The 24,704-nt window shown below is 36.8% G+C and overlaps 1 protein-coding gene across 2 annotated transcripts in view; it reads left to right on the top strand.

The window, feature by feature from the left end:
• The window catches only part of abcb11b (ATP-binding cassette, sub-family B (MDR/TAP), member 11b), a 55,145-nt gene that overhangs the window by 22,050 nt on the left and 8,391 nt on the right, over nt 1-24,704 (top strand). For both annotated transcript variants that reach the window (XM_056467790.1, XM_056467789.1), the window contains 14 exons: nt 1,354-1,479; nt 1,560-1,763; nt 4,369-4,539; nt 5,564-5,765; nt 6,874-6,955; nt 13,563-13,692; nt 13,774-13,941; nt 14,023-14,127; nt 16,295-16,456; nt 16,562-16,765; nt 19,463-19,704; nt 20,241-20,397; nt 21,658-21,855; nt 24,341-24,547. In XM_056467790.1, the coding sequence (XP_056323765.1) occupies nt 1,354-1,479; nt 1,560-1,763; nt 4,369-4,539; nt 5,564-5,765; nt 6,874-6,955; nt 13,563-13,692; nt 13,774-13,941; nt 14,023-14,127; nt 16,295-16,456; nt 16,562-16,765; nt 19,463-19,704; nt 20,241-20,397; nt 21,658-21,855; nt 24,341-24,547 (2,358 nt within the window). The remainder of the gene's footprint in view (nt 1-1,353; nt 1,480-1,559; nt 1,764-4,368; nt 4,540-5,563; nt 5,766-6,873; nt 6,956-13,562; nt 13,693-13,773; nt 13,942-14,022; nt 14,128-16,294; nt 16,457-16,561; nt 16,766-19,462; nt 19,705-20,240; nt 20,398-21,657; nt 21,856-24,340; nt 24,548-24,704) is intronic.

Genomic DNA, 24,704 nt, shown 5'->3' with positions numbered 1-24,704 from the left:
TAGAGATGGTTGTGTGTGAAAATCCCAGTAGATCAGCAGTATTTGAAATACTCAGACCAGCCCATCTGGCATCAACAACCAAGCCGTGTTCAGTGTCACTTAAATCACCTTTCTTTCCCATTCTGAAGCTGCTGTCACACTTGACTTTTCTTCCCATAGACTTCCATTCATACGCACGCAAATGCGTCAGACCGGAAACGCAGGGTCATGCGTTAAGTTTCGCAAGTTGCTGCGGTGCAAAGTTCAAGCTTGGTGAACTCTGACCTGCGAAATCCCATCACTTGACTGCGTGAGACCAATCGAGGATCAAAACATGACCTCTCTGGACAGAAATTTAAAACATGGAGCATTCGCTCTCTTTTTTTAATGTCTAATAATCTTGTTTAATCCCGCCCCTTTTCGCAGCGCCGCACGACAGAATTTCGCACACACAAAGCCCAGTGTGACCGCAGCTTGATGCTCGGTTTGAACTGCATTTAGTTGCTGCCATGTGATTGACTGATTAGAAATTTCTGTCAACGAGCAGTTGGCAGGTGTACCTAATAAAGTGGCTGGTGAGTGTGTGTGTACAAATATATATAGAACAACTCATTTGTTTTCTATTAAAGAACATGCATATAATTTATCAAGGCAATTGCATAGACATTGAGAAATTACAGTAGTTCATGAAAATATAATGTAAACACTCAGAGAAGCAGAGTAAGTGCATTTATTTTAATTTTTTTGTTGTTGTAGTTATTTAGATAGCTTGCATAATAACTTAATTTTTCAACTTAATATTTGAATATCTGAAAACTGCACATGCTTAAAATGATGGAATGTTTATGAATCAGTAAATGGTATTTGTATGAAATATACATCTATTATATCTTTATATTATATCATTAATATGAAACATTTTGTGTTTTGATACATCAAAATTTTTAATATATGTTTAAATGTTTTTGTTATTTTCGAAACAAAATTAAAATGTCTGTTTGGACTAAAATTGGACTAAAAATCTACTGTCTATACGTTCCTGTAGGACCACCAACACTGCATGTTTTGGGTGTCTCCTTAGTCTGTCACACCCATTACAGGTCTTTCAGTCTATGCCAATGAGCTAATGATCTAAATCAGGTGTGTTTGGTTAAGGAGACATGGCAAATGTGCAGATCTGGTGGGCCTCTGGTCTATACATTGAGAATTATGTAGATTTTTACAACTGAGTCAAATAATTTAATTACTTATTGAGTAACTAAGTTACTTTTCAGACAAATTAATTAGAAAAGTAATTTAACACATTTTTAATGATGTAATTAGTAATTAATAACTTTTTTGAAGTAACTTATCCAACACTATTCACCTTCACAGATCCTGGATCAGCTTAATCTGCAGGTAAAGTCAGGAGAGACAACGGCATTTGTGGGTCCCAGCGGTGCTGGAAAAAGCACAGCAATCCAGCTCATCCAACGCTTCTATGACCCTAAAGAAGGAATGGTAAAGAAACAAGACTTTTACATGGCACAGTGTTATTGGTGGATGTGATTCAGAAATTGTAGAACTTTCTATCCTTCTAGCTTACACTGGATGGCCATGACATCAGGGGTCTGAACATACAGTGGCTGCGTTCTCTGATTGGAATAGTGGAGCAAGAGCCGGTTCTGTTTGCCACCACTATTGCTGAGAACATCCGTTACGGACGCCCCGGGGTCTCGAATGATGACATCATCACAGCCGCCAAAGAGGCCAATGCCTACAACTTCATCATGGATTTACCACAGGCAGGAGATAAATTTACTCAAAATTAGCACACAATAACACCAGGTCACACTTTATTTTGATGGTCCATTTGTTGAATTTAAGTTACATTGCATCTACATTCCAACTAATTCTCATTAGATTATAAGTAGACTGTTAGGTTGCTGTTAGGGGTCGGGATAGTGTAAGTTGACTAGCAAAGTTTGTTATAGTCAGTTAAATGTCTGTTGAAGGAGCAGTTTCAGCAGATATTAAGCAGACAGTCTACTAATACTCAAATGGACCATCAAAATAAAGTGATATCTAACATCAATCACATGACATTAATTTATTTCTTTTTTTTTGTTTAAGATAGGACAGTAGAATATAAACAGGGGAAGGATTATTGAGATAGATAATGGATCAGCAAAAGATCAGCTAACCACAAGGCTAATAGCACTAATTAATTTATTTTACAGATTTATATTTAAATTTAATTTCATACACATGGTGCATTGAGACAGTGTTTTTTGTTAGTTTTGGCCCGGCACAGGTATCATTTTCACATCCTCCGACATTGTTGTTTAGGAAGTTTAAATTGTTGTTTAAATAGCAAATGCACTTGTGCCCATTTGTGCGCCCATGTGTGGGCCTGCTGTGAAAAGGAGGTGTGTTGAGGTGCATTGTTTGCGCATTGCTATTTTGAGGCAACCTAATTAGACCCCACCGCTGACCAACTTAAAGCAGGTCTAAAGTCAATGGTGCAGTTTTTTTTTTTTTATTTAAAGAGCATTTTACTGATAGGCAAGTACAAAATGTGCGTACATGTTTTTAATTACACACACAGGGATGTGCAGTATCAAGTGGGAAAAAATTTATGGAATAAAATGTGTAAGATTGTTATTGTCTACACACTGTAAAAGAAAAGGAGTGTAGATAACTCAAAATTAACTGAAAGTCAATTCTACTTATTTGAAAAGTTTTGAACTCAGTGTTGAAGGTAATGAGTTAAATAAATACCCCATTACTTTAACTTAATTGGAGTAAGTTCATGGTACTCCTATAGATTAGTCTTTTAACTCAAATTGTTTGTAGCAATCGGGTTCCTCAAACGCTTTATGTTGCCTTAACTTATTGGGTTTTACAGTACTCGGTTGGTTTGAGTTCTCTTAATTTATTGGGTTTTACCAAAGACTATAAAACGCACAAGACAAGTCACTTGTATCTTTTTGAATGCGGGAAAAGTATAATGGTCAACATGGGGATTAAGGATCTGCCTACTTGTACAGGAGCCAATCATCGATTGATATATGTATAGTGAATAAAGCCTGCCTTCTAGTACAGAAGCCAATCATCGATCGCTATAGACTGACGATACTCTGGAGGAGGAGCTTGGACTAGACGTGAGTTCCTGCAGATTTGGTGTGATTTGGACGTTTAGAAATGAAACTAAAGACACAGTTGTTTACATTTTATCGGTGATTCCTAATATAAAATTGAATCTTAAGCTTGGCAAAGTGTTTGGGGAAAATTTGATGCTTCCCCATTTAAACAGAATGCCCAAGCATACTGCCCGAGAGGCGTTTCAGAGATGGCCTCCGAGTGAAATGACTTGCCTTAAAGGGACTTTGGTTTTACTGTGCTTAAATTGCTTCATTTACTCAAATGGATTAAGTTCACAGTACTCATTAGTACTCATTTTTGAACTTAAATGGTTTGTTGCAATCGGTTTCCTCAAATGGTTTGAGTTACCTCAACTTATTGGGTTTTACAGTGCATAAATGTAAAAACCCTACCACCTCTCGTGCCTTCACTTCGGGGAGCTTTGGTGGAATTCAAGTCATTCTGTAGATGGTTTGCTTGATTTAAACTTGCCCGCGAGCAGATCTATTTCCTCACTAGTGAATCAAAAATAGCAAATGCTCCATGATGCTATGAGTGGGAGAACACACCCAAAACACACCCACAACTCATTAAGTAAATAAAAAAGACAATCATTTTAGACTATGCGCTGGGTGTCGGCCATTTTTCCTGTTCGTAATATAGTACAAGTGGATGCCCTAGGTGCACCTGTACTGTATGCTGTGGACCATGTGCTTGGATTGTTAAAATAGAGTCCATCTATTTATTTATATTTAATCTTCAGCATGTTTCCTTTTAGTGTTGGATTGATCTATCTTTTGACTTTACACCAGAGTTTATTAGAGAAGTCACAGACCATTTAGCATCCAAAAGAATATTGTGAAAGGGACTTTTTATTCATTATGTCCTCCACAAAAAAAAAAGTCTTGCACAACTTCAATCTCCCAAATTTATCCATGATTTTAACATATGTTCAACAAATGTTCAAACAATATTAAAACACACTGTAGTTTTGAATGGAATATTATTTTTATTCAATTCATTTTTATTTCTATAGCACTTTTACAATTAAGATTGTGTCAAAGCAGCTTAACATAAAAGTTCTACTAAATTGAAATTGAAACTGTGTCAGTCGTTTTCAGAGTTGTAGTTCAGTTTAGTTCAGTGTGGTTTAATTTTTACTGCGGAAAGTTCAAACACTGAAGACATAACTTTTTCAGAAATAACAAAAAATACCCAATGTACAACATGTGTGCCTCTAACTTTAATGCCATCTTTTCTTTTTAGAAATTTGAGACTTTAGTAGGTGAAGGTGGTGGACAGATGAGTGGTGGGCAGAAACAGCGAATTGCAATAGCCCGGGCTCTTGTGAGGAATCCCAGAATCCTCCTCCTGGACATGGCTACATCTGCTTTGGACAATGAGAGTGAAGCTGTTGTACAGGAGGCTTTGGACATGGTCAGCAGAAAACACACAGACACACACTTGCACAGACAAACATGTATAAAGTCTTTAAAAAGCAACAATGCCATAGAAGTATTTCATGTTCCTTAAAGAACGTTTCAGTAAAGTACATTTTAAAGATCTAAAGAAACTTTTTATTATATAGAAACTTTGGTGGAATTAAGAGTTTTTCTGGATGTTAAAGGTTCTTCATTGACCCACAACTCCTCAGGTCCGTTACCCATGTGCTTGCTCAGAGAGAGGCTCATTAAACCCATGTAAACCAACGAAATCTCACTCCCATCCGGGTCACGGCACCAGCTGAATAAAAAAAAAAAAGCAATTTGCCCTGGTAGGAAAAACCACTGTGGCTTTTCCCCTAATATAATAAATGGCTATCACCTTAGAAGTAGAAGATGAAATTAAATGAATGTGCAGTGGCTTTTGAAGGCCTCTTTGGGAGTGCAACCACTCTAGACAATTCTAGGAAGTAATAATCATGGTGATAACCTGGGCTGAGGCATTTTAGAATGGCTAAAATAACATTTCAGATGAGTAATGTGGTCACTCCACTGGTTTGCCCATTATTGCTGTCCGAGCACACCTATTTTTTTTTCACATTATCTTCTTATTAATCAGGGGTCTCCACAGCTTATCCAGCATATGCTTTACGAAGCGAATGCCCTTCCAGCTGCAACCTATCACAGGGAAACATCCATACACTCTCATTCACACTATGCACATTATGCACATTTTGTCATATTGGATATAAAGATAATACCACTCAGTTGTGCACATACATTTTGATACAGCATAAAACCTCAATAAAAGGTTTGTTTCCATTAAGTATTTTTATATGATTCAAAAATTCACATACAAACAGCTCAATGGAAACATATCTAACATAACCCCTCTAGTCCAAGAGAGGCCCCCTAAAGCCCTGTAAACATCTCTTAACCTCACTCCCTTCTGGGTCACGGCACCAATTTCACAAATTCACCAATTTCTCAAGTGAATGAACATCAATCTTCTTTTGAAGGTCAGAATGGGCCGCACCACTATCTCCATAGCTCACCGTTTATCTACAATCAAGAATGCAGATGTGATTGTGGGATTTGAGCACGGTCGTGCTGTTGAAAGAGGGAAACACGATAAGCTGTTGGAAAGAAAGGGCGTCTACTTTACCTTGGTCACTCTTCAGAGCCAGGGAGATAAAGCATTGAACCAGAAAGCCCAACAGGGTGAGTAACACACAGTCTTCCTACTGTTAATACTCTGGATCCTTGCACATGACATGTGTCAATGTCCTCCAGTGCATTGATCTCTGTAAAGCAAAGCACCCTGAATCGTGACGTGGCACTCAAAGTTCAAAGAATCCCCACTTGAATCGCCATGCTTTATTACAAAAAGCCAACTTTTACTTGATAGATATTTTAAAACTAAAGAGCAAAATAAAAATCATTAAGAATACGTCATAAATGCTTGTTTATTTATACTGTATGAACATTTACATCATTTTTGTTTTATTATTATTTATTAACTATCAGACTAATGTTTTATATTTTCATTTTTAAAAATTTTACATTCAAATAAAAATGTTCTGTTTGTATTTTATTTAGTATTTTGTATATTTTATGTTGGTATCAAATATTAATCTTTAAAAATTTCATTTAGCTTAATTTCAGTTAGCATAATCACAACATTTGTACATTTCTCATTTCTACATTACATTGTTATCATGCATTTATATATTATTTAGCTTCGTTTAAGTTAGCAAAATTATGTAATTAGAAAATTTGTAGATCTCTCATTTTTTTGTTTATCTTTATGTTGCCATCAAATATTTATATTTATTTATTCTTTTGTAAAATAATTATTTTAGGGGTATTCACCTTTATTTTTGGATAGGACAGTGGAGATTTACAGACAGGAAAGTATGGGGAGCAGAGAGAGGGGAAAGGTCGTCAAAGGACCTTGAGCCAGGAATCGAACTCGGGTCACCATGAGCACCTCTGTGTCATGTGTTGACGTGCTAACCATTAGGCTATTGGCGCCAACATATTTATTTATTTTTATTTTTATTTCAATTCAGTTTCAATTCACTAAGCACAATCATACAATTGGTATCATTTGACAAAATTATGATCATTTCACAAAAAACATTTTAGTAAACAACAACAACAATTATTTACAATATATAACAAAATCAGCCTCGCAATGCTTTTAATTCAAAGCTTTGTGGTGTACATATTCCTGACACAATGGCTTAAGTAATTTTTTAAACACAAAGCTCTATTTCAATATTTGCATAGAATATTAAGTGAATTAAATGTCTGTTTCCTTTCTCAGAGATGGAGGAAGCTGAATGTTGTGACAGTGACGCAGAGAGAAGGAGTCTCAACAGGGCTGGAAGCTATCGTGCTAGCTTGAGGTAAAAGTAGTGAAGTAGTTTTTGTACTGTACCTTTTAGGTCTTGTAGGATTATTGCTTTACTTTGTTTTGATACTACTGAGTGTTCAGTGATTCATTTAGCAATCAGTCAGTATAAAAATATCTAGAGATCATAGGGAGAGTTGAAAGTCGTGGCTAATGTAGCTATCCTGTTAAGAATTCTACTGTTAACAACACAATTGTTTTACAAACAAAACTAAATCCATCCAATTTTGAGCAGTCCACTAATATTTTCTTAAGAAATTCTAAAAACTGAAAAAAATCTAGTTTTGCTTCATAAAGTTTGATGCATAGGTGGAGCGTGTGTAAGGCTGGGAAAGGCTTAGCCTCCCCTGGCCAGAGACCACAGAGATAGCAGCAAAGAAAAAAAAATGCATTGAAAACATGTAATGGGTGTAAGGTGTAATATGAATGTAATTTAATGTTGATGATTAACACAACAGTTTTTAAATTTGATTGACAAACTTACAATAGCTAAAGTTCCCCTCCGCACAGAAATGGAACTGTCCAATGCCGCACGTTGCACTGATGAGCGCTGTTTATTACTGGAGTTCGCAGTTGCTCTGAAAACCAAACCAAACCAAAAGTGCTGGCCAGCGGACTATTCTCATTTACTGGTCAAGGACATAAGTTATAAAACGACAAATGAGTATTACGAGATGGGTATAATAAAATATTATTCTGGTTTAATTTGTTTACAGCATTAAATGAAATTGGTAGTTTCATTGTAATGTAGTCTAGCCTATAGTGTAGTAATCTTGTTTAGGCAATCTTTTGGAGTTTTACATTTTAAAGGTCAAATATTTATTGCTGAATTACAAGTTCGGTTTTCGTTTGGCCTCGTGAACAAGAGAATGATTTTGTATTCTCAGGGCCGGCGCGTCCAGAGGGCGTAAGAATAGTGAGGGCTGTGTCCTCTCTAATATTAATAATTATTATAATGATTATTATTGGTAATAGTAATAAAAGCAACAAGGAGTAATAATTTCATTTAAAACTGCATACAGTAAGTAATAAATAAATAAGTATTTAACAATTTTTTTATATTTAATAAATGCCGCCTTGATGAACACAATAATTTTAATTCGATTTTTAAATAAAAGTAATAATAATAAAAAATAAATAAACTAACCCCAAACTTTTGACCGGTAGTGTAGATCAGTGGGTTAGATAATAAAATAATTGAATGTGCGTGTTGAATATAATAGACGTTTGTTGATAGGTGGTGCTTTTGTAAAAATCTCTTCTTGGTAGGTTGCAAATCTTTTTAACTTCATTAAAGGGCAGTGCATATATTAGCCTTACCCTGGAGTTTGTTCACCCTCCGCCTATGGTTTGAAGTTAGGAGTTTTAGCAATTTAACCATTAGTGTTCCATTTGGGACGACACTAAAGTTATGTACTATGCTGTTGAGTGTGTATAAGTACACAGTGCATAGTGTATAGTGTGGCGTTTAGGACGCAGCTAAAGTATCGTACCAGAACCTCAAAATTATCATATTTGGAGGAAAATTATTGTCCACGAGTTGAACGGTATGTGCAATTTACCACAATACGTAAAAAAAAACAAAAAAACAGCTAGGCGTACTTTAGTGTTAAGGTTCAAACTCCACCTCCGAGTCGCTGTCATTGGATACCTGCGTGTTGCCAGATGTTGAGGGATTCATTTTGCGGTACAAACTCTGAGTAGATGTAACGTAAGATAAGATAGAAAACGTGTGTAACTCCACGTTTTCCTCACAGACAGTAGACAAAAGATGCAACTAGATCAATAAGTATAGAAGCCCTAAGATTACAATGAAAATAAGTCATAAAATTCTGAAATTATCGTTAATTGTAGGATTTTTTTCATTATTGATCGTACATCGTACAGAGGTCAAAATTATCATACAAATAAGATAATTATTGTACATCTGGCCATGCTGCCAAGAATTCTACTGTTAACAACACAATTGTTTTACAAATGAAACTGAATTCATCCCATTTTGAACAGTCCACTAATATTTTACTTAAGAAAGTCTATAAAGTTAAAAATCTAGACTTGCTTCTTACTGTTTAAAATAGGGGTTTTAGTAATTTCCTTGGATTAGCATCAGTATTGCGTTTATAATGCTAAAAACAATGCTATCCCTGCTGAAAAAAAAGAAACCATCACAGAAGTTATAATGTTTTTCGCTACAAACACCATTAAAGTACAGTAACACATTAAGAGAACTTGTTGCAATGGGCTATATGCCGATGGGCTTTTAATTTTCATCCAGGCAGCCCAAGGGCTTCCGGTGAACTGTTACAAACCATTACAAAATTGGTTAAGATCTGATTTTTAAAAAAATTAGCGATTTTTCACTGCCTGTTAGATATACGATATGAAGTGGGTCTTAGATCAGACAAGAAGCATGGCATTAAATTCCATTTCCCCTCGTCATGTCTTTAAAATATGTTTATTTTACCCCAGTATTTTCAATGGAATTTCTGCTCTAGCCTGTTGCTACAGACAGCGCTAGTGGTCACAACGGTCTTTCATCTCATTTTACGCTTGAACAACTAAATGAATGCTTAAGTCTATTTAAATGAATGTATTTTCATTACATTACAACATCATTGCTGTAAAAACAACCTTGTGAAATTGAAAACAGTCACATTAAGCTTTCACCGGAAGTTTATCTTTGGCTTTAAATCTCTAGCTGTGCATAGAGCCCATTTCTTACAACACATGCGACCCAAAAATGTGATGGACCCGGCTGGGATTTGCTTATTGTGCCGTGACAATTGTTCAGTGAAGTTGTAGATGATCTTTGAAAGGTGAGTTTTTTTGTTTTTGTTTATTTTAACAGGACACCACAAAAATGTTTCAAAAACATGACGGACCCGGCTATTTATTTAGGCTAATATTATACATAAAAACAAGGTAATTAAAATAAACAAAAAACACAAACATTTCCATTGTGTTCTGTGTTATTCGATGTGTTGTGAGAATTTATCGCGTTTGCATTGTGAGGATTTGCTACACGTTTACTGTCAAACCGATGAAAATCTTTTCTTAATTTGCTGGTGTTTTTTGTAAATGCATGTGTTTTCTTATATTGCGGCGTGTTAAACTCTCTCTGTCATCATATTAAAGGCATTACAAACTATCAATTTTAATATTTACCATAAAACTGGTACAATTCTAGTGTCTTTTTTGAATTATTCAGGATTTATTATTTTTAATGCCACCCTCAGAAAAAAAAGACCATTCTAGACTCAAAGCACAAGTAGAGTTTCCATTTAAAATGATATAATATCCAATACCTCCATTAACCCCTTCAGACCTGAATTATGTTCCAAATTTCAGAAAAATATAAAAGTATATTTTCAAAGTTCTTGAGGCTTCCATTAATGAGATCAAATTATTATTTTTTTAATTCATCACTCTTTAGGGGTATTTTTTTTTTGTCCATTGTAGTGGACATCAGGTCCAAACAGTTGTACTTCCCTAACATTATACCATCATAAAATAAAATAAAAAAACACACAAAAAAGTTAGTATACACTTGAAGTTTATTTTCAAGGTCACAAACATCAACAATGTAACATTTTCACTTTAATTTCTTGGTTTTTATTTTTAGATTGCACATTGTTTATAACAAACTAAACATCTTTAGAATCAATCAATTCAGTCATGTTAGACATGCACCCATTTTCTCTTTTTATGTCACAAACTAAACAGTATAACATTTCAACTTCAATTTTAGGGTTTTTACTTCCTAAATTGCACATTTGTTTACGAACTGAACATCTGCGATTAAATCAAGTGGTCATGTTAGAGTCATTTTCGGTGTGCCTCTTTGAAACAATTTCTCTGTGACACAAAGCAATAGTGCACCTTGCACTTATCACAGAAGACATGTGTTTTTCCAGAACAACCTGGCAGTTTGCCTCTTGTTGCTTCTTTTTTCCCATCATAATTTGGCATGTGGTCCACCATATCTTTTTGGACTTCAGGAACTGGCCCACGTTCCATTGCACCTCTTTTTTCTCTAGTTGCATTATGGGAAGTAGGGTCGGTACTGGTGGTGTCAGAATTGCTTGGTCTTCCTCGTTTTCTTGAAACATGCGGCTTCCCAGCACACACAAGCACTTCAGCCACATTCATTTTGAAATCAAGAAGATCCATGATTTTCTGTGGCTGAGTTCCCTTGCTTTCATGGTCTCTGCGATACTCAAGCCAACTGTTCACCACAGCAAAATCAAAGGCATGAAAAATCATGCGCAGTGGCCATTTGCGAGATCTGATATCAATCCTGTAAAGGCTGATTAGTTGATCAAGCTTGTCCACCCCTCCCATGGCCTTGTTGTATTTCTTCACAACCTCTGGACGCTTGACCTTCAGATACTGCTTCTCTTTTTGATCCCACCTCTGAACTTCATCTTCTTCTCCAACACCAACAAAGTTGGAAGCCAGCACAACAGAGCGATTATCAAACCACTTCACCAGAACAATCTTTCCATCTCTACTTCGAACTTGATCATGGTTTCCCCGCTCTTTCTTTGACATTTCCTTGTCTGTCTTTAGTGGAGGATTTGCAAAACGACAAATCCTTGCTGTTCCAGCAGCATGGATTTTCTTTTCTGCAAGAACTTCAAGAACATTGTAAGTGGTGAAGTAATTGTCAAAATAGATCTTATGGTTGGGAGCCTTGATTCTCTGGCACAAGTGCGTGACAACAGAAGCGCCATGGCCTAAAACCTTTTTGCTTTGCTCAGAAAGCTCTGTTGTGGCACCTTGGTAGATGAGGAAATCATAAGCAAGCCCACTTTTGCCACAAAGGAAATACAACTTCACTCCCCATGGTGTAGGTTTCCCTTTGACATACTGGAGCACAGAGAGTTTTCCCCTGAAAGGCACAATCTGCTCATCAACACAAAGCTCTTCCTCCAGTTGTAGCTGCAGACAGCGTTTCCTTATGGACTCATAGAGTGGCCTGACCTTAAAGAACACATCAGTGTCTTCCGGAGGCCTCTCATAGTTGTTCACAACATGCAGGTTGGAGCGGAGCTGAAAAAAACGATCTCGAGACATGGTATCCTTGAAAATTCCAATACTGATTCTGGAGGACCAGTACATTCTCACTCTGGGAATACCAAGCACGCCCATCGCCATATGTAGGCCAACAAGGACTTCAATCTCAGAAGCTGAAGCATGTTTGTAACCCTTGACTGCCTTTTGTTCCGCATATATATTGGTCATTGTGCTCATCAGTTCAAACATCTCACTTGGAACATACTGCTTGAAGTAGCCATATGGTGTTAGTGGCTCAGGAGGGTCAGTGGAAGGACTTTCCCATGTAGTCTGTACTGGGGTAAAGGGGGTCTGACGCCAATGAATATCACTTTTCTTTGTGACATTACAAAGTAATGGTTCTACATCTGCATCATGATCTTCTCTGTCTTCTTGATCCTGACTTTCCTCTGCCTCAACCTCAATTTCTCCCCCTACCTCTGGTAACAGTGGCTCATCTCTGTCTTGCCCTGAAATTGTTAGCAGAAACTGCCCCTTACAAAACAACATAAATGTTTTATATTCTAATTCATATTGATACAATATTATAAAACCATATATGCAGATAAATGGTATAGCAGAATTCAATTAATTGAGGAGCATTTCATTGTAATAAAAGCCTTAACTAATTAATTAACTAACTATCCCTAATCCTACAGATCTATCAACTGTATCTCCATCTTCCTCATCACTCAACATATTGTCCACATCTGAGACATTTCCATCTGCTATACATTCAAGGACTTCAAGAACTGTGTACTCTGCATATGAAATAGTTTCAACAAAAAATTAGTGCATTGATATACATTTTGAATATAAAAAAGCTCGATCAGCATTGCTGGAGATTTAATTTTAATAACAGACCTTTGAACCCACTGTCCATCGTAATGGACAAACATATTTGAAAAAATCCTGATCTAAAGCTTGCAATTCTACAATCGATTTGTAACTTTAATTAGTAAGTTAAATCCCTCTTTTTTACATACAATCTATGAAATATCTGCAAACATATCAATACATCTGAATAAAACCATGTAAATGTGGCTTACTTCTGTGTTTGGAATGAAGTGCTGCCATGCTGCTTTTTAGTTCAGTGGATTTTTTTCAAATTACATCATGCAGAGCCTTACTGCCATTTGATTGGATGAAAAATGTCCACTTTCATGGACTGTAGGCTTAAAATTTGGTGAAATGCTCCGGAAGTGAAAAAAACATGGGATGTCATGTGATGTCCATTGTAATGGACGCAGGGTCTGAAGGGGTTAATGCATAGGTCTCAAACTCAATTCCTGGAGGGCCACTGTGTTTGATTAGGGTTGGAGCAAAACTGTGCAGAGCTGTGGCCCTCCAGGAATTGAATTTAAGACCTATGCATTAAAGGCAAAACAAATTTATATAATTATTTTTTTTTTGTTTTTTTTCAGCAGGGTAGTTAAACAGCTCTTTTGGAAGTGCTTTGAAACTACCACTGTATAAGAAATAAGTAGTAATGTTAAAGTTTTTCCCCTCTTTAAACTTCTTACTCACTATCACTATTATATCTGCAGAGCTTCTATTCACCAAAGATCTCGATCTCAGCTGTCAAACGCTGTTCCTGAATCTTCAGTGGCCATCGCTGGAGAACTAGGCCCTCGCTCATATTCTGAAACCACCGTTCCTCAGGAGTTCATGGGAAAGGTTACAGCTTTCCAAAACCTTGATCAAACATACAGTACATCTTAATTGGCTTACACATATGCATGCTGTGTGTGTGTGTAGAGCGGTGTTCCTGAAGATACTGCAGAGCAGGTGGAACCAGCTCCAGTGGCTCGTATTCTGAAATACAACGCTCCTGAGTGGCCCTACATGTTTTTTGGAAGCATTGGAGCTGCTGTGAATGGAGGGGTGAACCCAGTCTACTCTCTCCTATTCAGTCAAATCCTGGCGGTGAGGTTTATGTCTGTTGTTCTCTTGTACTTCATACGGTTTCTGTAAGGGTGACTTTCAGCATTTTCTATTTATCCACAGACATTCTCGATGCCGGATCCTGTTGAACAACGGAGGGAGATTAACGGCATCTGTCTGTTCTTTGTAGTTGTTGGTTTGGTTTCCTTTTTCACCCAAATGTTACAGGTTTGTCTTTATATTTAGCTTTTCATTGGAAATATTGTATATTACAGAAGTACTTTAGTTACAGAATTTTAATCAAAACTTAAAGTGACAAAAGAGTTATCTTCAAATGCCTAGCTAACCAGTCTAATAGGCTAGTAGATGTAACGAAATTAGCTCAATTTATAAATATTAATGATTAATAATAACAAGATATTTTTAATTATGAATATTCTGAATTAACTTAGTTAATTTAATGAAATAAAAAAACAATGACTCGTTTGAGCAGACTCTTAATTGTTTATTTATCTAGAAAGGGAATTATAGCTTACTTGCGCAGTAAAATAGTTTTAGCAGTTTTATTAAACTTTAATTAGCTGGTAGCAAGGACCTTTTACCAATAAAGTAACCGTTTCTCTGAGGCAAAAACAAAGACAATCCAACGTGGTTATAAAGTGGGTTAATGACTAGTCTAAAACAAAATAAACAAACATACGATACACAGACAATCAGAAAAACAACAAGTAAAATAGAGAATTTAGTAAGAACCACCAAGACTATAAAAACACCTTTTTAATCAAGCCTAAAAACGCATGACTAAAACCTACGTCTGGGTCTCTGTCTCTCTTCCTGTGATTTTCTCTGATGTTTGGAATATGGAGTCTCTAAGGAAGTCCTTTTGCGTCATTTGCGTGGAGTTTGCAGTGCAGATCAGAGGATATGCTTGGCGTGATCTTTAACTGAGTTTACTTGCCAGAAAATAAAAAAACGCTATTGGTCAAGTCACACTAATTCTCTACTGACTGACCAATGGCGTGAGAGGAAAAGTCGCGCGGCAAACTTTTTTTGTTCCTCTTGCTGGCTTTGAGGCTGCCCAAAGACACACAGACAGATTCTCTTTTGAAAATGTTCATTCTGTGCCAGAATGTTTGTCTTTGATTTGGTTTCTATAACCCACCCACTGCCAGTTTACCCAGTTATATTTCAGCACTTAGGGTTGCCTTGGTAGAAAACGGACTGGATTTAATTTCAGTCTAAGATGCACCAATGTATGCGGCTGCGGTTGAAAATGTGACAGATTCAGAGTTCTAAAAATCCACATTAGGAGTTTTTTAATTATCAAATAATATAAATATTAAAAACTTAAACATTAGCTGAGCAGCGTTCATTCCAGATTCCAGCAACAAGCAATTTGACTGTCTGCACCAGGCGCATTATGACAAAAAGCATTTCAAGTACAGCCATTCAGAAGCACAGCATTCATTGCACTTCAACGAGACGGTAAGGTTTGGAATCTAATTAATACACATTAAACCTCTTTAACACTATTAAAAGTACATGCTGAGTGACTGATATTTATTGGTTTGCACTGAATCACAGTTCAAGATCTGAGGTAAACTATCTGCTGCTGCTTTCAAAATGGCAATAAATGTCACATAAAACGGCTTTCAAACATACATTGTTTACTTTCAACACTGAAAAAAGCACAAAATCAGTACCTGAGGTAATTGTTTTCAAAGTAGTTTATGCTGTTGTTCAATTCGATTCATCTTTATTTCTATATTGTGCTTTTACAATGTAGATTGTGTGAAAGCAGCTTAGTTCTAGTGAATTTAAACTGCTTCAATCCAGTTTTCACAGTTGAAGTACAGTTTAGTTCAGTGTAATGTACAGTAAATGTCACAGCTGAAAGCCAAAACATTCAAGAGCAAATCCAACGATGTGCTGTTGTTCAGCCGTGAGAAATAGAAACTGTTTCTAAAATTTAAGTTTTTCTTTTATAAAATAGAACAGATTCCTTTTCTCACGCAGTTACGATGTAGGGTTGATAGACAAGTACGCTAGCTTGCAGTGGTGCCGTCAATCTGGCAACCTGCGCTTGCATGAAGTCTTTAGGGGAGGAGCTGGGTGAAAAAGTATTTTGAATTTTAACTGCAATACCCAGTCCAACTACTGGTCAGTCTTGCATACTTCATCTTAAACTTACTCACAGTAGATAACTTACTCTAGTTAAGGTTATATCTGCCATGAAAGATGTTGACCTAAAAAGAGCTTTAGAAAAATATTGTAAACTCATTTTAATTATACAGGTCATCACATTTAGCATTTTTAATTGTGCTTCGATACATTTTGGATAATAAAATGAGGTGGGGAAAGGTGCTATTGTTGTGCTTTTTGTATTTATTTTTAGGGCTATGCGTTCTCTAAATCCGGCGAGCTGCTCACTCGTAGATTGAGGCGTCTGGGCTTTCAGGCAATGTTGGGGCAAGAGGTCGGCTGGTTTGATGATCGCAGAAACAGCCCTGGTGCCTTAACAACAAGACTGGCTACAGATGCCTCACAAGTCCAAGGAGTAAGAAAATCACTCAGCTGTTACTTTTCATTAGCTTCTTTATGATATGTGAAACTTTTGAATTAAAGTGAAACTTAATTAAGACTAAATAAACTCTCATCCCAGGCCACAGGTTCTCAGATCGGCATGATTGTGAATTCTCTGACCAACATCGGTGTGGCCATTATCATCTCCTTTTACTTCAGCTGGAAGCTCACTCTAGTCATCCTGTGTTTTCTTCCATTCTTGGCTCTCTCTGGAGGGTTTCAGGCTAAAATGCTTACTGGATTCGCCAAGCAGGACAAAGAGGCCATGGAAACAGCAGGACAGGTGAGCTCAAACTAGCCTGTTGTATACAGTGGAGATCAAAATTAGCAAATTATAAACACTCAATTTCTTTAATAAACAATCATAATTAATAATCCTACAAATTTAGACATTTCCCAGCAAGCATTTATGGTTTTTAAAAGATGTCTAACAGAAGTCTAAACATAGTTGTGTTGGCTAAATTTGGGCTGTCAGTGAAAATCTAATAAGGGTCTAAGAATTGGGCAAAACTAGACTAGTCATCAAATAAACAGAAATGGCTGACTACACATATAAAATCTGTCTATTTGACGACTAGTATAGTTTTAGGCTATTCTTAGATGTCTATTAGATTTTCACTGACAGACCAAGTTTAGCCTTGTTTTAGCCAAGCTGTCTACATTTAGATGTCTATTAGACGTCTATTAAACACAAAATTGTTTGCTGGATTATATTTTCTGCAATCCCAATAAAGACCATTACTCAATTGTCGATTATTTTGTTGGAATATCTAGCCAATTCCGTGCGTGTTCAATAAAAAAAGAGTCAGGAGAGGGTTTTCTTCAATGTCAAAAATATTAGTAATTTATTAGATACAAATGAATAATTAGAAGACAGAGCTATGGGTTACGTTACCCCAATGCAATACAAGAATTACATTCAGGAGGTTCGTTACTAACTTACATTTCCCTCACTCCAGCATATATACACAACTGATATTAACAGGTCCTTTAGCTGTTGCACCCAAACATACTTCCTCTTTCTGCAACCCTTCTCTGCATACCAGAACTGAGCAGTTAAATGCATCTTCAATATACAGTATTTCACAACTTCTACAAGCATCCAGCTCCTTGTGACTTGTCTAGACTTCTTGTTAGACAGAAGTCTGGAGCAAGGCCCCCCCGCACTATATTTATTGTTATTTATACAAAAAAAAAAGATTGATTAATCTGTTGTTAGTCTGAACATTTTTTTTCGAATAAAAAATAAAGACACAAAAGTAATAAAAATAAATTCTTCTTGTAATTCCGTCATACATAATAGTCATTCAGTTTGTTCATGTTTTACGATAGGTTGCATTTGCATTTCCGGCTTCTCCTTTGTTTTTTGCACGTCACTCTGGTGTTTGTCCGTTTCTGAAAGGATCGGATGTCAGAAGCACTTCAACAATCATGCGCACGTTATAGACATGAGCTCAAGAAGTTCGTTATTTCAAATATAGATGTGTGGCGAGCTCTCTGGAGAAAGTGAAACCGCTCACACTTTTAGACGGTCTCGTAAAACAACAGCAGGACACAGCAGATTTTGTTCTTCTTGGCTTTGTGACTGTTCATCAAGACGACGACAAGTTTTTTTTGAGCTCAGGTCGAACATAGCTCATTAGTATATGTATATATTACTAGGGTGTAATGTCTTGGCTGTGTTTTTAAAAAAGGTGGTTTTCTTCATTTTCCTGCTTGTCCACGAGTGAGTGACATATCTCTAAACCAATAGCGTTCAGCTGCCTTTTGCAAAGGGTACCCAAAAAGTGGTACGGTACGGTTCGCTTTTTGGTACACTTTGACTGAAACTGCCATAAAAGTGTACCAAACCGTATCATACCGTACCACTCAGTAGAAACAGCCCATAAAGTTACATTTGGACCAGTTCTCTGACCAGCAATTTCAGCTGCAAGGTTAAACAGACTGACATTCTCATTTGTCTTTAGTGAATGACCAGCCCTTTAGGAAGACTGAAATAAGTTAGTTTCATTGAAGAGATGCAGTATTCATTTTGGAACAACCAATTTCTCTTGTTAACACTAGAACAATCCGAATTGTATAACTTCTAGAACAGGGTTGCTCAAACTTTTTCATATAATGGGCCAAAAGCCAAATATCATTGAGAGCTGTGGTCTGAAGGTAAATATACCAAGCTACTGTATATTACATTAAAGTTGCCATGGGTAGTTTCCTGATTTATTTTAGAAGACTTAAAATGAAATCGAAGACATGACTTTAAATCCAATTAACTTGTGCAGTATAACATTTTAAATGAAAAACATATTGCAATAAAAACATAATCCCATTTATAACACAGTGGAGTTCAATGATGAATACACTAGTCAAGCAGAATCTGCCTTTGCCTTGATTTGTCCTCTTTGCGTCGGTGACAGTTTGTACATTTAATCTAAATCTGATTAATTCACACCATTTAATTGAAACATTTAATTTCAGTTAGCTTTTAATGATAAACAAACAAACAAGGTTACATTAGATTTGAAATGACAATCTATAAACCATTCCCATCATTCTTCCTCTCTTCTCAGATGGGAGGGTGGGCCAAATCAAAGGTTACTGTGGGCCAACTTTGGCCCGCAGGCCCTAGTTTGGGCATCCCTGTTCTAGAATGGCCATAGAGGTCATTCTGGCTGAAAATTATTTTTTCCATGTCTGTTTTTACATTCAAAGCTTCTAATGAGATTGTAGATGCAAGCTTTCAATGTCTGTTGTTCATTTTATGAAGTCATTACCAAAAAAAATACAATCCTTTTATAATTGTGAAGTAGATCACCCCCAAGGTACAAACAAAAAAAAACTGCTCACTATCTTTCCAAATCATTGATTATCCCATTATCACCATGTGCCATATTAACACCAAATGTCTGTGAGGTAACTGAAAGTGTTCCTTAATTTTTCATCAGTTTTATTAAACTTTCTCTCAATCTGTGTGTGAGTGCAGATATCTGGAGAAGCTCTGAATAACATTCGCACCATTGCCGGACTGGGAAAAGAGCGTAATTTTGTTGAAATGTTTGAGACACAGCTAGAGGCCCCGTACCAAGCCGCACTGAAAAAAGCAAACGTGTACGGCGCCTGCTATGGGTTTGCGCAGTGTGTGGTCTTCATGGCAAATTCTGCCTCTTATCGATTTGGTGGATACCTGGTCTATCGCGAGGGGCTACACTTCAGTTTTGTTTTCAGGTAACACAAAACAGAAGCAAACATAGCAAACTAATTACACCAGTTAGTTAATTTGAATGTGGCATGGTGGCTTAGTGGTCACTTCACTGCAAAAAGGTCGCTGGCTCGACTCCTGGCTGGGCCAGTGGGCATTTCTGTGTGAAGTTTGCATGTTTTTCCCGTGTTCACATGGGTTTCCTCCGGGTGGTCTGGTTTAGGTGCTATAGGTAAATTGGATTAATAGTATTTGGGGGGGCGGCGGATGGGGGTTTGGGTATGTCCCCCTCACTTTTAGAGACAGACCATTTAGAAACAGGTGATTAATAATTATATGAACATATGATCTCATACAGCTGTCCCCCCACTTTTAAAATGTCCGCTACGCCCCTGCCTGTGTGCCACCCACTTGTCACAGACATGTTGTAGTAAACGATAAAATTAAGTTCTATTAACTTAAACTAAATGTTTTGAGTAATCTGAACTTATCGTGTTTTGCAATGAATGACAAAGAACAACAACGTGTATAGTTTGTAGAGTTAATTTCCTTTCGTTTACAGGGTGATTTCAGCGATTGTTACCAGTGGCACAGCTCTTGGCCGAGCATCCTCCTATACTCCAGACTATGCCAAAGCCAAGATCTCTGCTGCCCGATTTTTCCAGCTACTTGACCGCATTCCCAAAATCAGTGTCTACAGCATGGACGGACAAAAATGGGTATTTTAAGAATCAGTACCAACCATTTACAGTGGTCCCTTGTTATTTGCAGCATTTCTAAAAATAACCCACAATAGGCAAAATCCTCTAAGCAGTCTGCTTTATTTTTTACAGTTGTTATAGATGTTTTAAGGACGTAAAACCCCTCACTAAACACTTTATACATTTTTCTCAGACAGGCATTAACATTTTCACACTTTTCGCTCTAAACACTTTTCGTTTAAACACTGTCAAAGTTCAAACTTTCATAGAAAATAAGTCCAGTGTTATAGAATGAAACCAATTCATCGCTGTCAGCAAAAGGTTCATAAAGCTTTTAGGCTTTTGTACGGATAATGTTAGCGTCCAGTTTAATGTTCTTTTTCCTGCAGTCACTGATCCACAAAACTAGCAGACTCCATCTTTAAGGGGGTCGCAAAGAGGATGCGCCGCGCACATGAAAGCTGGAAGTAACACACAACGTGCACATTCGCATGTTATTTAAAATAAAATTATTCAGATGGCGCTCTGTGGCCCGGCAGAAATATGAACAGTGTCCTGAATTGTAGCTAGGCACCGCATATAGCTGTTGACTTAGAGTGCAGATGTGCGTACCCTGATAGAAACCTATGTTTACAATTCTAAAATGCATGGCGCTGCTTGGAACGGCGCATCCAGTGTGCGATCCTCTTTACGATGGTCTTGCTGCGGACAGTTACAACCCTTTTTGTATCCATGTTAAAAACACACTGCTAGTGATCGAATGTTAATTTGGCAAGCTAAATGCATTCTGTACTGTACAGGAGACACGGAGGAGATTGATTGACAATGGTCTACAGCCAATCAGGACGCAGAACACAATGCGCTGTAAAAAAATTGCACTATATAAAACGCAAAACTGCGAGGCCATGAAAGGTGAACTGCGTTATAGTGAGGGACCACTGTATTTCACATTCAGTTGTATGGGGGAGAAAAACAATATATAAGCAACAGTGTACTGTAAAATAGTCCTACATGATGATGAAACTTTTATTTCTGTATGTTAATGTACTTCCAGCTGAAATCGAATATTGAGTAGGGGGTGGGGCTTTCTTTTTTGCAAATAATTCCCTCATAGCTAACTAATGGTAAGAGTGGCCTGGTTAAGAATATTGAGCCTGAAGCCGTGAAACTGTCAAATGTCATCAGAGAAGGACCATCACTTCAAACGCAGAAGGATATGGTCAGACTTTGATCAAAGTTTAAATAAAGTCAACTGCTTTTTCTTTTTCTTTCTTTAAGGATAATTTTAAAGGGGACATTGAGTTTATAGACTGCAAGTTCACATACCCGTCCCGACCAGATATTCAGGTTCTGAATGGACTGAATGTGAGTGTTAAACCAGGACAGACTTTAGCGTTTGTGGGGAGCAGTGGTTGTGGAAAAAGCACCAGTGTTCAACTACTGGAGAGATTCTACGATCCCAACAGTGGACGTGTGGTAAGAAAAGCTTTCACGCATTACATTCGTAATCTAATCATTTACAATATGATAATTGTTACTTTTACAATGTTCAATTTCCCATTTTAAACGTTATATTACATCGATAACTTAACGTCATGTCACAATTTGATTTGTTATGGTACCATATTGACCTTATTCTTCATGTATGAGCATACGGCAGCCATTATGAATCTTTTTGTCTGGAGACTTCCGCTCTCATTCACTTCCATTGATTTTTAAATGTTTAAAACAGCTTGTTATCCGGTTTGATGTTGCAAATTGATATTTTTGTATTATTTTTTTCCACTTTTTAATGTACAGTTGAAGTCAGAATTATTAGCCCACCTGAATTATTAGCCCCCCTGTTTTTTTTTTCCCCTAATTTCTGTAACGGAGAGATAGTTAATAGTTTTATTAGTTAATAGTTATAATAGTTTTATTAACTTCTTACTAATAACTGACTTATTTTATCTGTTTCATGATGATAGTAAATAATATTTGACTAGATATTTTTCAAGATGCTTCTACACAGCTTAAAGTGACATTTAAAGGCTTAACTAGTTTAATTAGGTTAACTAGGCAGGTAATTAGGCAAGTTATTGTATATTGATGGTTTGTTCTGTAGACAGTCGAGAAAAATTTTGCTTAAAGGGGCTAATAATTCTGACCTTAAAATGGTTAATAAAAATTTTAAACTGCTTTTATTCTTGCCAAAATAAAACAAATAAGACTTTTTCCAGAAGAAAAAAAATATTATCAGACACACTGTGAAAAGTTCCTTGCTCTGTTAAACATCATTTGAGTAATATTTGGGTAAGGGGGGCTAATAATTCTGACTTCAACTGTATAGTCATGAACACATTTGATTGTAGAGCAAGTAGTTTGACTGTTTTCTAACATTTATTATTATTCCTTGTCATTTCTCCCAAAGGCGACTGAATCGGAAGTTCTAAAACAATCGCAAAAGCGAACGCACTTCTGCATTGTAGAATAAGGTTAATAGACTTTTGGGTTGGGGATTTGTTAAACATTTTTTAGGAAAGCTTCAAGTTTTTTGACGTTATATGCGCAAGCAGATAACAGCGGATACAAATTCTTGCTCAAAGCCATGCGCAGTGTTCCAATTCACATACTAATCCTAAATAGTGTTCAAAAAAGAATTAAGCTGAAATTGCATACTACTCATGAAGAAACTACATTTTAAAAAAGTGTGACCCAAAACTCTACTCTTATGTTACGCATATAGAAAAAGGATACATGGAGATATATGCAAATTTCATATATAATTTTTATTTTATATTATTTTTATATATAGTCACAGGGTGGCACGGTGGCTTAGTGGTTAGCACTGTCGCCTCACAGCAATAAGGTCACTGGTTCGATTCCCGGCTGGGCCAGTTGGCATTTCTGTGTAGAGTTCGCCCCGTGTTCGTGGGTTTCCTCCGGGTGCTCAGGTTTCCCCCACAGTCCAAAGACGTGCGCTATGGGTGAATTGGATTAACTAAATTGGCCGTGATGGATTACAAGTCCAACTCACTGATCATTAGGCATGTTTTATGAGAATAGTTGTATAAATGGAGTAAAACTCTAACTGTGAGATCAGTGATGAGGATGTTTCTTGCCATATAATATTTACCTAGAGAAAAGCTATTTTTTTTATATGCTTTAAAAAAGTAATTTATGTAAGGATCATACTAAAATAAACTGGTAATAATGGATATTTTTCTGATCTAATAAACTTTTCTGATCTAAAAAACTGTCAAGGTGCAAACATTTAGACACTAATGAAAGCCTGGGCTGATATTTGGACTCATATTGGCTGTTGTGATTTTCCTGTCTTTTCTCTACTCCCATCATTAGTATTTATTTCCAGCTCTAGGTTTACCTTGTGGCCAGAGATTTTGGTTTTGGCCCAGAATTTCCATTTTGGTGCATCCCTAAAAAAATTTAAAAAACAGTAAAGTGCCTCAGTATTTAGCGCTGTTGCCTCACAGCAAGTAGGTCACTGGTTTGAGTACTGGCTGGACAAGTTGGCATATCTGTCTGGAGTTTGCATATTCTCCATGTATTGGCGTGGGTTTCCTCCAAGTGGTCAGGTTTCCCCCACAGTCCAAAGACATGCGTTATAGGTGAAGTGAATAATCTAAATTGCCCGTAGTGTGTGTGTATGGGTGTTTCCCAGTACTGGGTTGTGGCTGGAAGGGCATCCGCTGTGTAAAACATATAGTTTATGGTTCATTCCGCTTTGGCGACCTCTGAAATAGAGACTAAGCTGAAAGAAAATGAATGAATGAATGTTATTGCGATGATACTTTTTGCATATATTGTGCAGCCCTTCACACTCCTACTGTTTACATGGTAGATTCTTAATCATAGTATTGTCTTAATTGTGTTAATGTTGTCCATATAAACAGACAGTACTGACTGATTTCTGCTTTAAATAATTATTTTATGTTTGTGTTCATTGTTTTTTATCGATCAGCTGATTGATGGCTGTGAAAGTTCTCGGATCAACGTTGCTTACCTGCGCTCTAAGATCGGGATTGTCTCCCAGGAGCCGATTCTCTTTGACTGCAGTATTGCAGAGAACATCCGCTATGGAGACAATCAACGCGAGCTCAGCATGAACGATGTCATTTCCGCAGCAAAGAAGGCCCAGCTGCATGACTTTGTGATGTCACTTCCTGAGGTGATGACTAAGAAACCTTTGGATGATAAGAATTTAGAATGAATTGCATTTGCTCTTTGAATTATATGTTGACATCTCAGAGATTCAACTTTGATTGGTTTACTTCTAATCAGATTAAATCATTCATTGATAAAGAAGATTTTAAGAACACAAGTTG

This window comes from Danio aesculapii, chromosome 11, assembly GCF_903798145.1.
Source record: "Danio aesculapii chromosome 11, fDanAes4.1, whole genome shotgun sequence".
Classification (NCBI taxonomy): Eukaryota; Metazoa; Chordata; class Actinopteri; order Cypriniformes; family Danionidae; genus Danio; species Danio aesculapii.
The sequence above is the reverse complement of the archived record's forward strand: the minus strand, read 5'-3'. Positions and strand labels throughout refer to the sequence as shown.